We start from the raw sequence: 16,780 nt of genomic DNA, 5'->3' as shown, positions 1-16,780 counted from the left end.
TAAGTAGACCAGACCCAGCTGTTTTTTGTTATAGTAAACAGCCTGATTAAAGACATCTTCATTTATCCACCATCTTTGCTACGGTATGGGGGCCCCGCAGGGACAAACAGAGTGGGTGGAGGTCAGATCAGTTAGGAAGGTGTTTCTAACAAATAAATCATTGTGAAAGTTGCGTAGTGGATTGCTGAGAGTATCATGCATCTGTACATGTCTCCCTGTTTGTGTCACTGCCCGTACCTTAGCCATGGCCGGCAGCAGGTGGTGTGTGTATCCATCTCTCTGTGTGTGTGTGTGTGTCCATCGCTCTGTGTGTGTCTGCCCCGTACCTTGGCCATGGCCGGCAGCAGGTGGTGTGTGTGTATCCATCTCTCTGTGTGTGTGTGTGTGTGTGTGTGTGTGTGTGTGTGTGTGTGTGTGTGTGTCCATCGCTCTGTGTGTGTGTGTCTCCCGTACCTTGGCCATGGCCCTCAGAAGGTGGTGTGTGTGTGTATCCATCTCTCTGTGTGTGTCTGCCCCGTACCTTGGCCATGGCCGGCAGCAGGTGGTGTGTGTGTATCCATCTCTCTGTGTGTGTGTGTATCCATCTCTCTGTGTGTGTGTGTATCCATCTCTGTGTGTGTGTGTATCCATCTCTCTGTGTGTGTCTGCCCCGTACCTTGGCCATGGCCCTCAGAAGGTGTTTGACGTCAGACAGCTGGCGGTTGTGATTGGACAGGATGCCCTTGATGCTGTCCACCAATAGCTGCAGTGATTCCGTGGCAACGTCCAGCTGCTGCTCGCGCTCCTCTTGCACAGCCCCCTGGGTAGCCAGCTCCTGACCCAGCTGTTTCTGGGCACAAGCTAGCCAATCAGGGCTGCCGATGGGCAGCTCCAACGCCGGGCTCTGAGTTTGAGGAGAGATGGGAGAGTAAGGAAAGTCCCTAATGGTACCCCCATATCAGCCCTGTCCCTGGAGAGGTACCCTCCTGTAGGATTTGGTACCCCTATATCAGCCCTGTCCCTGGAGAGGTACCCTCCTGTAGGATTTGGTACCCCTATATCAGCCCTGTCCCTGGAGAGATACCCTCCTGTAGGATTTGGTACCCCTATATCAGCCCTGTCCCTGGAGAGGTACCCTCCTGTAGGATTTGGTACCCCTATATCAGCCCTGTCCCTGGAGAGGTACCCTCCTGTAGGATTTGGTACCCCTATATCAGCCCTGTCCCTGGAGAGCTACCCTCCTGTAGGATTTGGTACCCCTATATCAGCCCTGTCCCTGGAGAGATACCCTCCTGTAGGATTTGGTACCCCTATATCAGCCCTGTCCCTGGAGAGATACCCTCCTGTAGGATTTGGTACCCCTATATCAGCCCTGTCCCTGGAGAGGTACCCTCCTGTAGGATTTGGTACCCCTATATCAGCCCTGTCCCTGGAGAGATACCCTCCTGTAGGATTTGGTACCCCTATATCAGCCCTGTCCCTGGAGAGATACCCTCCTGTAGGATTTGGTACCCCTATATCAGCCCTGTCCCTGGAGAGATACCCTCCTGTAGGATTTGGTACCCCTATATCAGCCCTGTCCCTGGAGAGCTACCCTCCTGTAGGATTTGGTACCCCTATATCAGCCCTGTCCCTGGAGAGATACCCTCCTGTAGGATTTGGTACCCCTATATCAGCCCTGTCCCTGGAGAGGTACCCTCCTGTAGGATTTGGTACCCCTATATCAGCCCTGTCCCTGGAGAGATACCCTCCTGTAGGATTTGGTACCCCTATATCAGCCCTGTCCCTGGAGAGCTACCCTCCTGTAGGATTTGGTACCCCTATATCAGCCCTGTCCCTGGAGAGATACCCTCCTGTAGGATTTGGTACCCCTATATCAGCCCTGTCCCTGGAGAGATACCCTCCTGTAGGATTTGGTACCCCTATATCAGCCCTGTCCCTGGAGAGATACCCTCCTGTAGGATTTGGTACCCCTATATCAGCCCTGTCCCTGGAGAGATACCCTCCTGTAGGATTTCTCTAACCCCAGTTGTAACTAAGCCGATTCAGCATATCGACCAGCTAAAATACTTGAAATCAGGTGTGCTAGACTAGGCTTGGAGTGAAAACCTAGTGTCAGAGGGCAGAGTGTCTGCTGGTTTCTGGCATTTCCTTTCAATGTGTGTCCAATTAACACGTAAGTACTCACCAGTCTGTGGAGCAGCTGTAGCTAGGGGTCAGTACTCACCAGTCTGTGGAGCAGCTGTAGCTAGGGGTCAGTACTCACCAGTCTGTGGAGCAGCTGTAGCTAGGGGTCAGTACTCACCAGTCTGTGGAGCAGCTGTAGCTAGGGGTCAGTACTCACCAGTCTGTGCAGCAGCTGTAGCTAGGGGTCAGTACTCACCAGTCTGTGCAGCAGCTGTAGCTAGGGGTCAGTACTCACCAGTCTGTGGAGCAGCTGTAGCTAGGGGTCAGTACTCACCAGTCTGTGGAGCAGCTGTAGCTAGGGGTCAGTACTCACCAGTCTGTGCAGCAGCTGTAGCTCTATGGAGGAGACGGAGGTGTTGAACTGGGCAGCGTAGGAGCAGGTCTGCTGGCACCTCTTCAGCAGCTCAAACAGAGCAGAGTCCATGCTCAGGGCCTCAGGGGTCCGCATCCGCAGACCCTCAAAGTTCAGTATGGTACTGCACAGGAACGTCACCTGGGAACAGGAAGAATAAAGTTGAGGAATGTCACCTGGTACTGGGAATAATAAAGTTCAGGAACGTGAACTGGTAGTGGGAATAATAAAGTTTAGATAGATATATATTTAAATAGCTCTCCAGGGCCAGGCTTGAAGAACACACAGTTACTATCTTTAACAGGGCCCTGGTCGAAAGATGTGAACTAAACAAAGGTTTTCCATAAGCGCCGTTTGTCGGCTAAATAACACATTGTAAGCCGCCTACTTTTTCTACTTCATAAATTAACATGGCTTCTTTTTATTCAAAAATTTAAATTCGCTAGTCAGAAATGTCCGTTTAGCCTTCTCCCGCTAGAATGACCGATATGCATCTTCTAGTGTTGATAGGACAGTCGCCTGTCAGTCACAGAGCGAGCGATGGCAGAGAAACACTGGCGTTTTGTCAATCTGTTCTCTGCCCCGCCTCCAACAAGCGGCGTTACACCAGCGTTACACCAGCGTTACACCAGCGTTACAGCGGTGGTTGGATGCGCTCAAATTTCTTTTCACGGAGGAGGGAGAGCATGATACATCTTCATTGTCTGGTGTGAATGAATTTACACGTCCCGTTTACATGGTAACGAAGAGTTCAAATCCACTTATTGTTTTGCTGCATTTCATTAGGATCCCCATTAGCTGTTGCGAAAGCAGCAGCTACTCTTCCTGGGCTCCACACAAAACATGAAACATGACATAATAGAGAACATTAAATAGACAAGAACAGCTCAAGCACAAAACACATTTTTTTTAAATGGTACATAACTTACATATCAATACACACAACAAATATCTAGGTCAAATAGGGGAGAGGCCGTGAGGTGTTGCTTCATCTGGGGTTTTTTAAACCACATTCCTTACAGCTTAGGGAATGATTTCTACCAAATATAAAGCTCTTGGTTCAGGACCAGTTTATTACTGGTCCCCTATTCCTCAACAGACTGCAGCTCCCCTATTCCTCAACAGACTGCAGCTCCCCTATTCCTCAACAGACTGCAGCTCCCCTATTCCTAAACCAGACTGCAGCTCACCTATTCCTCAACAGACTGCAGCTCCCCTATTCCTAAACCAGACTGCAGCTCCCCTATTCCTAAACAGACTGCAGCTCCCCTATTCCTCAACAGACTGCAGCTCCCCTATTCCTCAACAGACTGCAGCTCCCCTATTCCTCAACAGACTGCAGCTCCCCTATTCCTCAACAGACTGCAGCTCCCCTATTCCTCAACAGACTGCAGCTCCCCTATTCCTCAACAGACTGCAGCTCCCCTATTCCTAAACAGACTGCAGCTCACCTATTCCTCAACAGACTGCAGCTCCCCTATTCCTCAACAGACTGCAGCTCCCCTATTCCTCAACAGACTGCAGCTCCCCTATTCCTCAGACTGCAGCTCCCCTATTCCTAAACAGACTGCAGCTCCCCTATTCCTAAACCAGACTGCAGCTCACCTATTCCTAAACAGACTGCAGCTCACCTATTCCTCAACAGACTGCAGCTCACCTATTCCTCAGACTGCAGCTCCCCTATTCCTCAGACTGCAGCTCCCCTATTCCTCAGACTGCAGCTCCCCTATTCCTAAACAGACTGCAGCTCCCCTATTCCTAAACCAGACTGCAGCTCACCTATTCCTAAACAGACTGCAGCTCCCCTATTCCTCAACAGACTGCAGCTCCCCTATTCCTCAACAGACTGCAGCTCCCCTATTCCTCAACAGACTGCAGCTCCCCTATTCCTCAACAGACTGCAGCTCCCCTATTCCTCAACAGACTGCAGCTCCCCTATTCCTCAACAGACTGCAGCTCACCTATTCCTCAACAAACTGCAGCTCCTTAAGGGTTTCAGTGACTTCATTAGATGTGGTGGCTGACATGTAGATGGTTGAATCATCAGCATACATGGACACACAGGCTTTGTTTAATGGGCACATTCATTCATTCATTCATTCTCTTGTGTGTTTCATAAGACTATACAACAAGGGTGTTGGGTAACAGGCTTTGTATTGTGCTTTGATTGACGACCAAACCAGCAAGCGGACTAGTTTATAAAAAGGTGTCTGACTGACTGAATAATTCAAGCCTATACATCCCTTTCCTATTCATAAATCACACAACGTAGTTCTATGTTCATGGTATCGCGTCGGGACACGTAAACCAAAATACCTGGCTTGTATTTAACTAGGATTCGAAGCCCATGTCGAGACTTGCCAGTGACCCGTCAGTGTAGACTTGTGATGGGTTGTTCAAAACAAACAGCTCTATTTGAACAGATGTTTTATGTGAACTGAATCGGTGAGAGAGCTGTTCATTTACTCACTAATGTGCATACTGGTAGGCTACTACTGATTCTCTTCAGATCAATTATGAAAACATTCGGTGAAGATGTTGAGTCCTCACTGCAGGAACAATAGTAGAGCCTTATTCTGGTCCAAAACATGATAAAAAAACAAACAGATTGAAGGTTATAAAAGCTAATGTCATGATACTTAAGGATATTGGTCTACTGATTTGATTTAAAGTGTTGACATTGGCGTTATGAACTGCTGCTTTCTGTGAAGTAAAGCCCATGTTTAACACCTGCTTCATTCTTCAATCATACCTGTTGGTCTATTCATGGCCTCCTGACTTTGTATAAAAGTGGGAGTGCATAATATTGCAGGGGTTCTAGTGGGTCCTCCCCCTGAATTATTTTTGCATTTTAAATGTTTTTTTCCCCCCTGCAATTCTATACTGAACAAAAATATAAATGCAACATGCAAAAATTTCAAAATGTTTTAGTGCGTTACAGTTCATATAAGAAAATCAGTCAATTGAAATAAATTAATTAGGTCCTAATCTATGAATTTCACATGACTGGGAATACATATATGCATCGGTCGGTCAAAGATACCTTTTTGTTTTTAAAGGTAGTGGCGTGGATCAGAAAACCAGTCAGTATCTGGTGTGACCATAATTTAGCTCATGCAGTGCAACACATCTCCTTCACATAGTTGATCAGGCTGTTGATTGTGGCCTGTGGAATGTTGTCCCACTCCTCTTCAATGGCTGTGTGTTGCTGGATATTGGTGGGAATTAGAACACACTGTCAAACACGTCGATTCAGAGCATCCCAAACATGCTCAATGGGTGAGATGTCTGGTGAGTAAGCAAGCCATGGAAGAACATTTTCAGCTTGCAGGAATTGTGTACAGATCCTTGCGACATGAGGCTGTGCATTATCGTAATGAAACATGAGATGATGGCGGCAGATGAATGGCACGACAATGGGCCTCAGGATCTCATCACGGTATCTCTGTGCATTCAAATTGCCATCATAAAATGCAATTGTGTTCATTGTCCGTAGCTTATGCCTGTCCATACCATAACCCCAGCGCCACCATGGGGCACTCTGTTCACAACGTTGACATCAGCAAAACGCTCACCCACACGACGCCGTACACGTTGTCTGTGGTTGAGGCCGGTTGGACATACTGCCAAATTCTTTAGAACAACGTTGAGGCAGCTTATGGTAGAGAAATTAACATTCAATTATCTGGCAACATTCCTGCAGTCAGTATGCCAATTGCACACACCCTCAAAACTTGAGACATCTGTGGCATTGTGTTGTGTGACAAAACTACAGCCTTTTATTGTCCCCAGCACAAGGTGCACCTGTGAAATGATCATGCTGTTTAATCAGCTTCTTGATATTCCACACCTGTCAGGTGGATGGAATATTTTGGCAAAGGAGAAATGCTCACTAACAGGGATGTAAACTAATTTGTGCACAGAATGAGAGAAATAAGCTTTTTGTGCGTATGGAACATTTCTGGGATCTTTTACTTCAGCTCATGAAACAAACTTTACATGTTGCATTTATATTTTTGTTCAGTGTATATTGTTTCTCAATAGGGAATCCATGTTTACTTGACAGAACACAATCTTTTAGGTTTTAACCACAAACTAAATTGAAAGATTTAGTTTTTGCTACAAAAAACTAAATTGAAAGAGAAGACTTTTTCTGACTAGATTAATAATCTAGTGCCTTCCCTCAAAGTTCCACCCACAGCGGATTGATTGATAGGTCTGAAACTCTGAATCAAACATCCTGCCCCCTCCCCTGACAATCCCACCCACAGAGACGTAAACACAGAAGGTGAGCAGCGTGGGAGGTGTACCTGGCTGGTACGCTGGCTCTCCCGGGCCACTAGGGCACGGCGCTCTGCGATGGTCAGATCAAAGTCCTGGAGCACCGGGGCCAGGGCAGGGTTGGCCCCTCCGGCCCACTTCAGCCGCTGCTCTATACTGCCCTCTAGTGATGCCAGCTTCTCCTGCAGGGGGAAGAGGACAGATCCAATTTTTAAAAAACACAGCTACACAGTCATTAAAGGACTCAGACCAGAGAGAGAAAGAGAGCATTTTATTTACAGGAGTAGCTAAGAGTAACGGTCTAGTTAGCTATCAAGGTTGACAGATTGGTCAGCAGGTATCCTAGTGGTTAGAGCGTTGGACCAGTAACTGAAAGGTAGCTAGATCGAATCCCTGAGCTGAAAAGGTACACATCTGTCGTTCTGCCCCTGAACAAGGCAGTTAACTCACTGTTCCCCGGTAGGCCGTCATTGTAAATAAGAATTTGTTCTTAGCTGACTTGCCTAGTTAAATAAAGGTTAAATAAAAAATAAAAATAACAATTGGTGATGACTGTACTGACCTGTACAGCAGCGATGGCTGCCTCGTCCTGGCTGAGTTTGTAAATCTTCTTCTTCATACTACTGAGGATGATGGAGCGAGGAGGAGGGCTCACACTCATAGGCTGGGTCCTAGGGCCGAGCACGTCCTCATGCTGCCACTGGAATACAGAGAGAGGACAGGGTTGAAGGGATAATCCACCCCAAAACACTACTTCCTATGATTAACAGTGTTTAAATAACACTAATATGTGAAAACAATATTTTTGTGAATGAATATTTAATTTTTGTCATTATAACAAGGTTGGTAGCAACATGTGAAAATCGATGTGGAAATTTGTTGCAGCTCAAGTCGACTACAAAACCCACAGTGCAATACTGTCTCTGGGTTGGCTAGCTAGCAAACGTAGCTACACAGAATAATACCAAAGTCAATATCAGCATGTGAAGTAGCTAGCTAGATGTAAAAACTAAACGTGCAACTCTGCTACCCAGAGAGAGTGCAGAGAATGACAACAAGGACCCTTTCCTCAGACACACAGGGGAGCATTACGAGATGGTACTTGGAGAAACCGAGTTGAATAATTTGGTACACTGTAGATTGAGCACATGTAAGTGAAATATATACATTGTCATTACCATATAAACTTGATATATACTTGTTCTAGAACAAGTATGACCGTACTATCTACTGGCTGATACAGCCATTTGGAGTGAAGGTAATGGTATTAAAACAGTTAATAAATGTGATAGGGGATGTCACACCATCTCCTGTGACAGAACCATGCACTCTACATGACCAAAAGTATGTGGACACCTGGTCATCAAACATCTCATTACAAAATCATGGGCATTAATATGGAGTTGGTCCCCCCTTTGCTGCTACAACAGCCTCCACTCTTCTGGGAAGGCTTTCCACTAGATGTTGGAACATTACTGTGGGGGCTTGTTTCCATTCAGCCAAGAGCATTAGTGAGGTCGGGCACTGATGTTGGGCGATTAGGCCTGGCTGACAGTCGACGTTCCAATTCATCCTGACGGTGTTCAGGTCAGGGCTCTGTGCAGGCCAGTCAATATCTTCCAGACTGAGCTCGACAAACCATATCTGCATGGACCTGGCTGTGTGTACGGGGAAATTGTCGTGCTGAAACAGGAAAGGCCCTTCCCCAAACTGTTGCCACAAAGTTGGAAGCACAGAATCGTCTAGAATGTCATTGTATGCTGTAGCGTTAAGATTTCCCTTCACTGGAACTAAGGGGCCTAGCCCGAATCCATTATTCCTCCTCCACCAAACTTTACAGTTGGCACTATGTATTGGGGCAGGTAGTGTTCTCCTGGCATCCGCCAAACCCAGATTCATCTGTCGGACTGCCAAATGGTGAAGTGTGATTCATCACTCCAGAGTCCAGTGCGGCGAGCTTTACACCACTCCAGCCGACGCTTGACATTGAGCATGGTGATCTTAGGCTTGTGTGCGGCTGCTCGGCCATGGAAACCCATTTCATGACGCTCCCGACAAACAGTTCTGTGCGGACGTTGCTTCCAGAGCCAGTTTTGAACTCAGCAGTGAGTGTTGCAACCGAGGACAGATGATTCTTAAGAGCTCCGCGCTTCAGCACTCTGAGGTCCTGTTCAGCTTGTGTGGCCTACCACTTCACAGCTGAGCCGTTGTTGCTCCTAGATGTTTCCACTTCACAATAACAGCACTTACAGTTGACCGGGGCAGCTCTAGCAGGGCAGAAATTTGTCATGTCAAACTGACTTGTTGGAAAGGTGGCATCCTATGACGGTGCCACGTTGTAAGTCACTGAGCTCTTCAGTAAGGCTATTCTACTGCCAATGTTTGTCTATGGAGATTGCATAGCAGTGTGCTCGATTTTATACACCTGTCAGCAACAGGGTGTGGCTTAAATAGCTGAATCCACTAATTTTAATGGGTGTCCATATACTCTTGTATATATAGTGTAGCTATGACGCGCTCCTACACGATTTCTTAGACGGACCACTTAGTAGTTAAATCATGTTATTTAACCCACTGATACAACACAGGCTTTTACCAAATTGACATGAGTTTATTTCTGAGGGTGGATTATCCTTTTAACACACACACACACACACACACACACACACACACACACGCTCGCTCGCTCGCTCGCTCGCTGGGTCCTAGGACCTATCACGTCTTCATGCTGCTACTGGGATAGTCAGAGATAGGCCAGGGTTAACCCACACACCCCCTCCTCTCACCTGGAACATGGTGATGTGTAGCTGGGTGCGTTGCAGGGAGACCTTGGCAGCGTCCAGGCTGGACTCCAAGCGTCTGAGCAGGTCCAGTTTCTTCCAGGCCGTGTCGTAGGAGGATGCCAGCACCGTACCTCTGTTCAGTAGCAGCTGAGACAGACGGCCTGCGCCCAGACCCTGCACCACCGTCTGCTTACACAGCTCATCTAACGACACCTGGACGATTAACAGTTACACATTTTACTTCATCAGGACAGAACAGAAAATGTATGAAGACAATATAACATTTTGATCAATCAAGTACATAACATTCCACGGCCTCCTTCCTACCTTGCCGTCGGCTCCAAAGTCCTTGGCGTCCACCTGTGCTGTCAGGTCCAGGCCCAGGGCAGACAGGGTGCTGCAGAGAGCCAGGCCCAGGGTCTGGGTGGGAAGACCAATCAGCATCTGACGGACAAACTCTGCTGTGAACGCCTTGATGGGCCGGGTCATCTGCTCCTCGCTCACTACCACCGCCGCAGCCCCCCCGGAACAGGGGCTTCCCTGGTAGACCTACACCCCCCAGACCCACTACTGGGCCGTTGGAGGGAGGAGGGTCGTCAGCCGCTGGGGGGCACGTACCTGGGGAGGGAGGGGGGGAGGGAGAGAGAGGGGGTCAAACTCACTCTATACACTGTCTGAGATACTGTTTCATAGGGCTGGGAATTGCCAGGGACCTCGTGATACAATACATTCATGATACGTATTTAGATTCCTACGATTCTATATGGATTGCTATTCCATAGTGATTTTATTGTGATTTGATGTTCCAAACATACTGCTCACTATACGTCTGCTGCAGAGAGACGAGAGAGAACCGTGAGAAAACACGTTTAGGTCAGCCATGGACGTAGGTGCTCAAAACCAACTGGCTCCATTTAGACAGTTGGAGAACAAGCTGAGGGAAAATCCTGGAGTTGTGAAGCAGGAACAGACAACTAGCGATCGTCAAAACGGTACGATATATGGTCAATAATAATATCCTGATAAGAAACTGTACGGATTTCAACCGTTTCTCTAGTTGAAAGAAATGTAAAAAACAGAGTGGATGAAACGTTGTTTCCTAAGACCCCCTTTCTTCCTCTGACAAAGTAGCTCTCAGATAGCATCTTTACGGTGTTGACCTCTACTGCTGTTCTACAGCTGAGTGACAGCACAACTTTCATTACATTTCAAATGTCTTTATTCTTTTCTAACTTGAGGGAGTGTAATATTTACGGTTTTAACTTTTTATTTCACTTTTATTTATTATCTAGTTCACTTGCTTTGGCAATGTAAACATATGTTTTCCATGCCAATAAAGCCCCTTGAATTGAAAATGAATTGTGACACAGAGACTATAAAGCCATCAGTGTTCTCACCAGAGAGTGTCTGAGCGAAGGATCCACAGAGCCTGAAAAACTCCCTGATGGTTTGGAGTCTCTTGAGGAAGAAGATCTCCTCCAGAACATGTCTGTGAGGACCGCTGTGGAAGAAATGGACCTGGGCCGCCCTCGCCTCACGCATCACATCCACCTTCCGCCACGCCGGCGGCACCTCCATGGAAATCATCTAGAGAGGAGAGGGAATAACATAGACAGGAGAGTGAGAAGAAAGGAATAGCCCGAGATAAAAGTGACAAAGAAATGACATGTGGAGTGAAGAGGAATAACAAGACAGGGACGAGAGAGAAAGAGACTGAGGAAAGAGCTTGAGGAAACGAGAGGGTGAGAGAGGGGAAAGAGCTTGAGGAAACGAGAGGGTGAGAGAGGGGAAAGAGCTTGAGGAAACGAGAGGGTGAGAGAGGGGAAAGAGCTTGAGGAAACGAGAGGGTGAGAGAGGGGAAAGAGCTTGAGGAAGCGAGAGGGTGAGAGAGGGGAAAGAGCTTGAGGAAACGAGAGGGTGAGAGAGGGGAAAGAGCTTGAGGAAAGAGAGAGGGTGAGAGAGGGGAAAGAGCTTGAGGAAACGAGAGGGTGAGAGAGGGGAAAGAGCTTGAGGAAACGAGAGGGTGAGAGAGGGGAAAGAGCTTGAGGAAACGAGAGGGTGAGAGAGGGGAAAGAGCTTGAGGAAACGAGAGGGTGAGAGAGGGGAAAGAGCTTGAGGAAACGAGAGGGTGAGAGGGGAAAGAGCTTGAGGAAACGAGAGGGTGAGAGAGGGGAAAGAGCTTGAGGAAACGAGAGGGTGAGAGAGGGGAAAGAGCTTGAGGAAACGAGAGGGTGAGAGAGGGGAAAGAGCTTGAGGAAACGAGAGGGTGAGAGAGGGGAAAGAGCTTGAGGAAACGAGAGGGTGAGAGAGGGGAAAGAGCTTGAGGAAAGAGAGAGGGTGAGAGAGGGGAAAGAGCTTGAGGAAACGAGAGGGTGAGAGAGGGGAAAGAGCTTGAGGAAACGAGAGGGTGAGAGAGGGGAAAGAGCTTGAGGAAACGAGAGGGTGAGAGAGGGGAAAGAGCTTGAGGAAACGAGAGGGTGAGAGAGGGGAAAGAGCTTGAGGAAACGAGAGGGTGAGAGAGGGGAAAGAGCTTGAGGAAGCGAGAGGGTGAGAGAGGGGAAAGAGCTTGAGGAAACGAGAGGGTGAGAGAGGGGAAAGAGCTTGAGGAAACGAGAGGGTGAGAGAGGGGAAAGAGAGAGGGTGAGAGGGGAAAGAGCTTGAGGAAACGAGAGGGTGAGAGAGGGGAAAGAGCTTGAGGAAACGAGAGGGTGAGAGAGGGGAAAGAGCTTGAGGAAACGAGAGGGTGAGAGAGGGGAAAGAGCTTGAGGAAACGAGAGGGTGAGAGAGGGGAAAGAGCTTGAGGAAACGAGAGGGTGAGAGAGGGGAAAGAGCTTGAGGAAGCGAGAGGGTGAGAGAGGGGAAAGAGCTTGGGAAAGAGGAAGGACATTGAGGAAGTAGGTGTGCTACCTTCTCTGTGAGCTGCCCGAAGGCGGTCTCTAGCTGAGCAAACATGCCATCGAAGGCCACCAGCAGCATCTGACCGGCGGACATCTTAGGAGAGTCCTGTCCCACTGCGTCCATACTGCCCCCTGGAGGCTGCATCAGCTGGGAGTACTGGGCCCTCAACATCCTGCAATATCATCACATATAACATAACCAATTAACACTAACCCTACTGCCTGTCTGTTCCCCTGTTCTAACCTGGTGATGTGGAGACACTGTGTTCCCCTGTTCTAACCTGGTGATGTGGAGACACTGTGTTCCCCTGTTCTAACCTGGTGATGTGGAGACACTGTGTTCCCCTGTTCTAACCTGGTGATGTGGAGACACTGTGTTCCCCTGTTCTAACCTGGTGATGTGGAGACACTGTGTTCCCCTGTTCTAACCTGGTGATGTGGAGACACTGTGTTCCCCTGTTCTAACCTGGTGATGTGGAGACACTGTGTTCCCCTGTTCTAACCTGGTGATGTGGAGACACTGTGTTCCCCTGTTCTAACCTGGTGATGTGGAGACACTGTGTTCCCCTGTTCTAACCTGGTGATGTGGAGACACTGTGTTCCCCTGTTCTAACCTGGTGATGTGGAGACACTGTGTTCCCCTGTTCTAACCTGGTGATGTGGAGACACTGTGTTCCCCTGTTCTAACCTGGTGATGTGGAGACACTGTGTTCCCCTGTTCTAACCTGGTGATGTGGAGACACTGTGTTCCCCTGTTCTAACCTGGTGATGTGGAGACACTGTGTTCCCCTGTTCTAACCTGGTGATGTGGAGACACTGTGTTCCCCTGTTCTAACCTGGTGATGTGGAGACACTGTGTTCCCCTGTTCTAACCTGGTGATGTGGAGACACTGTGTGTCCGCCTCGTGCTCCAGGCCCATGGCGGCGCTGCGGAGGTGTGTGTGCAGGGCGTCGGCCAGCCCCTGCAGGGAGACCCCGTCTGCACACTGCTCCACTAAGAGGTCCAGCTCAGACAGCATGGTCTCCAGGGTGGCCTCGCCCTTCAACATGCAGCGTAGAGCCTCCGGGAAGATGATCTGACGGAAGTTAGTGTTCAGCTCCTGGAGGAAGGAAGGAAGGAAGGAGAGATCAGCCAGAAAGACAAGTGGACCAGTAAAGGTGGACAACGCCATTCTGATAACATTAGTGAGGGGTTCTGTTACACTTCCCAAGTTGGAGACCCACTTTTACCAGAACGCAACACTTCAAAATGTAGCTAGCTGTCTTCTACATATTGTCCTCTAACCCAGGGTTTCCCAAACTCTGTCCCGGGGCCCCCTCTGTGTAAACCTTTACAGGTTCCCCCCTAGCACTACACAGCCCATTCAAATAATCACAGCTTGATAAGTTGGTCATTTGAGTCAGTTGTGTAGTGCTAGGGGAAAAACAAAATGTGAACCCCGGGGGGGTCTAGATAGATATGTCTAGATGGTATATTAGGTTTCAACATGTCCTGTATGTCTAGATGGTATATTAGGTTTCAACATGTCCTGTATGTCTAGATGGTATATTAGGTTTCAACATGTCTAGATGGTATATTAGGTTTCAACATGTCCTGTATGTCTAGATAGTATATTAGGTTTCAACATGTCCTGTATGTCTAGATGGTATATTAGGTTTCAACATGTCCTGTATGTCTAGATGGTATATTAGGTTTCAACATGTCCTGTATGTCTAGAGGGTATATTAGGTTTCAACATGTCTAGATGGTATATTAGGTTTCAACATGTCTAGATGGTATATTAGGTTTCAACATGTCTAGATGGTATATTAGGTTTCAACATGTCCTGTATGTCTAGATGGTATATTAGGTTTCAACATGTCCTGTATGTCTAGAGGGTATATTAGGTTTCAACATGTCTAGATGGTATATTAGGTTTCAACATGTCTAGATGGTATATTAGGTTTCAACATGTCCTGTATGTCTAGATGGTATATTAGGTTTCAACATGTCCTGTATGTCTAGATGGTATATTAGGTTTCAACATGTCCTGTATGTCTAGATGGTATATTAGGTTTCAACATGTCTAGATGGTATATTAGGTTTCAACATGTCTAGATGGTATATTAGGTTTCAACATGTCTAGATGGTATATTAGGTTTCAACATGTCTAGATGGTATATTAGGTTTCAACATGTCTAGATGGTATATTAGGTTTCAACATGTCTAGATGGTATATTAGGTTTCAACATGTCTAGAGGGTATATTAGGTTTCAACATGTCCTGTATGTCTAGATGGTATATTAGGTTTCAACATGTCCTGTATGTCTAGATGGTATATTAGGTTTCAACATGTCCTGTATGTCTAGATGGTATATTAGGTTTCAACATGTCCTGTATGTCTAGATGGTATATTAGGTTTCAACATGTCCTGTATGTCTAGATGGTATATTAGGTTTCAACATGTCCTGTATGTCTAGATGGTATATTAGGTTTCAACATGTCTAGATGGTATATTAGGTTTCAACATGTCCTGTATGTCTAGATGGTATATTAGGTTTCAACATGTCCTGTATGTCTAGATGGTATATTAGGTTTCAACATGTCCTGTATGTCTAGATAGTATATTAGGTTTCAACATGTCCTGTATGTCTAGATAGTATATTAGGTTTCAACATGTCCTGTATGTCTAGATAGTATATTAGGTTTCAACATGTCCTGTATGTCTAGATGGTATATTAGGTTTCAACATGTCCTGTATGTCTAGATAGTATATTAGGTTTCAACATGTCCTGTATGTCTAGATGGTATATTAGGTTTCAACATGTCCTGTATGTCTAGATAGTATATTAGGTTTCAACATGTCCTGTATGTCTAGATAGTATATTAGGTTTCAACATATCACAAACTGGTTCTGCATATCCGTTATGTGGAGACAGATTTGGACACTTTAAAACTGTGTGTTTTGACATTGGGCATCATTTAACTTACGTTTTAGGACTATAACCTTTCAACATTAATTTCCAATGGTATTGTACTTAAGGTAAAAACTGCTGATTTGAGTCCCAAAATGTGCTGTGATTGATTTATTATGATGATAGACCAGAAATCACCAAAGCATGTTTGTCCTGCGTAACCTTAGCAATCAGGGCTTTAAATTGTCTTATTTATTAAAGACAGACAGACCAGGAAAAGTCAAACTTTATTTCCCCCCTCATTTACTTTTCCTATTGTAAACATTGAGCTAGGATGCATACCAGGTAATCTGGAGAGAGAAGGAAATGCATTGCTTTACAGGGTGGTCCCTTTCCAAGCATACTAAAATGTGGGTACTTTGGGGACTCTACCTACATTAACTACTAAGAATATGACCATAGAGAGTGATTTATGGACTTCATGGGGGGCAGGGGAGATTCTTATGACCATAGAGAGTGATTTATGGACTTCATGGGGAGTGGGGGAGGTTCCTATGACCATAGAGAGTGATTTATGGACTTCATGGGGGGTGGGGGAGATTCCTATGACCATAGAGAGTGATTTATGGACTTCATGGGGGGCAGGGGAGATTCCTATGACCAGAGAGTGATTTATGGACTTCATGGGGGGCGGGGGAGATTCTTATGACATCACCAGCAGGAACATTTGAGTTTGATTTCCAAAAGACAAGGACTGTAGCTTTCAAATGATGTCACTTTCTATGGGGGGGGGGGACCCGGTTCCGGGTCCAAAACAACCACTTCGAGTTAACAGGTTAAATTACGTTTTTAAACCCAAAATAAAATGGTAGGAATTGTGTTTTTTTTCTTTCTTCTGTGAAGGCTGAGAGATTTTTAGCTGAGTGGGGGAAAGGACATTGAGCGAGATTTCTGACCGCTCAACTCCGTCCACATCCTCGGACACACACACACACACACACACGTCTCCACCCCCATTACACCGTACCTGTAGACAGGTGTAGACGGCGTTGGCCAGGTACACGGTCTGGGCGGTCTCCTGCGGTGAGGGCAGGTCCAGGTCGTGTGGGAGGAGCTGACACTGCCCCAGCAGCTGGACCAATGAGGTGATATTACCGCTCATGGAACACAGCTCCTCCAGGAACCAGGCCCCGTCACGAGACGTCAACTCTACCAGCTGCCCCCCTGCTGCTGCCGCCGCTCCTTCCATCACCAGGTTACGCCTGAGCAGGACCAGACACAAAGTTATACACACCCACCCTTCTACCCCCCACCACACACCCCTGCCACAAGACATCAGGAACACTAGTTGCTCCCTCAACCATCAGGTTAGTCTCGTTATCCACACACACACACACACGTCTATC

General features: G+C 47.1%; 1 protein-coding gene across 1 annotated transcript in view; it reads right to left on the bottom strand.

The window, feature by feature from the left end:
* Positions 1–16,780, bottom strand: part of smg1 (SMG1 nonsense mediated mRNA decay associated PI3K related kinase) — a 121,071-nt gene that overhangs the window by 12,165 nt on the left and 92,126 nt on the right. The window contains 11 exon segments of the mRNA XM_045715889.1: positions 656–883; positions 2,480–2,659; positions 6,829–6,981; positions 7,362–7,499; positions 9,586–9,795; positions 9,910–10,101; positions 10,103–10,200; positions 10,980–11,169; positions 12,490–12,652; positions 13,353–13,579; positions 16,402–16,636. Coding sequence (XP_045571845.1) covers positions 656–883; positions 2,480–2,659; positions 6,829–6,981; positions 7,362–7,499; positions 9,586–9,795; positions 9,910–10,101; positions 10,103–10,200; positions 10,980–11,169; positions 12,490–12,652; positions 13,353–13,579; positions 16,402–16,636 — 2,014 coding nt within the window.

The sequence above is a fragment of the Salmo salar genome, chromosome ssa03, assembly GCF_905237065.1.
Source record: "Salmo salar chromosome ssa03, Ssal_v3.1, whole genome shotgun sequence".
NCBI classification, from domain to species: Eukaryota; Metazoa; Chordata; class Actinopteri; order Salmoniformes; family Salmonidae; genus Salmo; species Salmo salar.
This window is presented reverse-complemented; position numbering and strand designations above follow the sequence as displayed.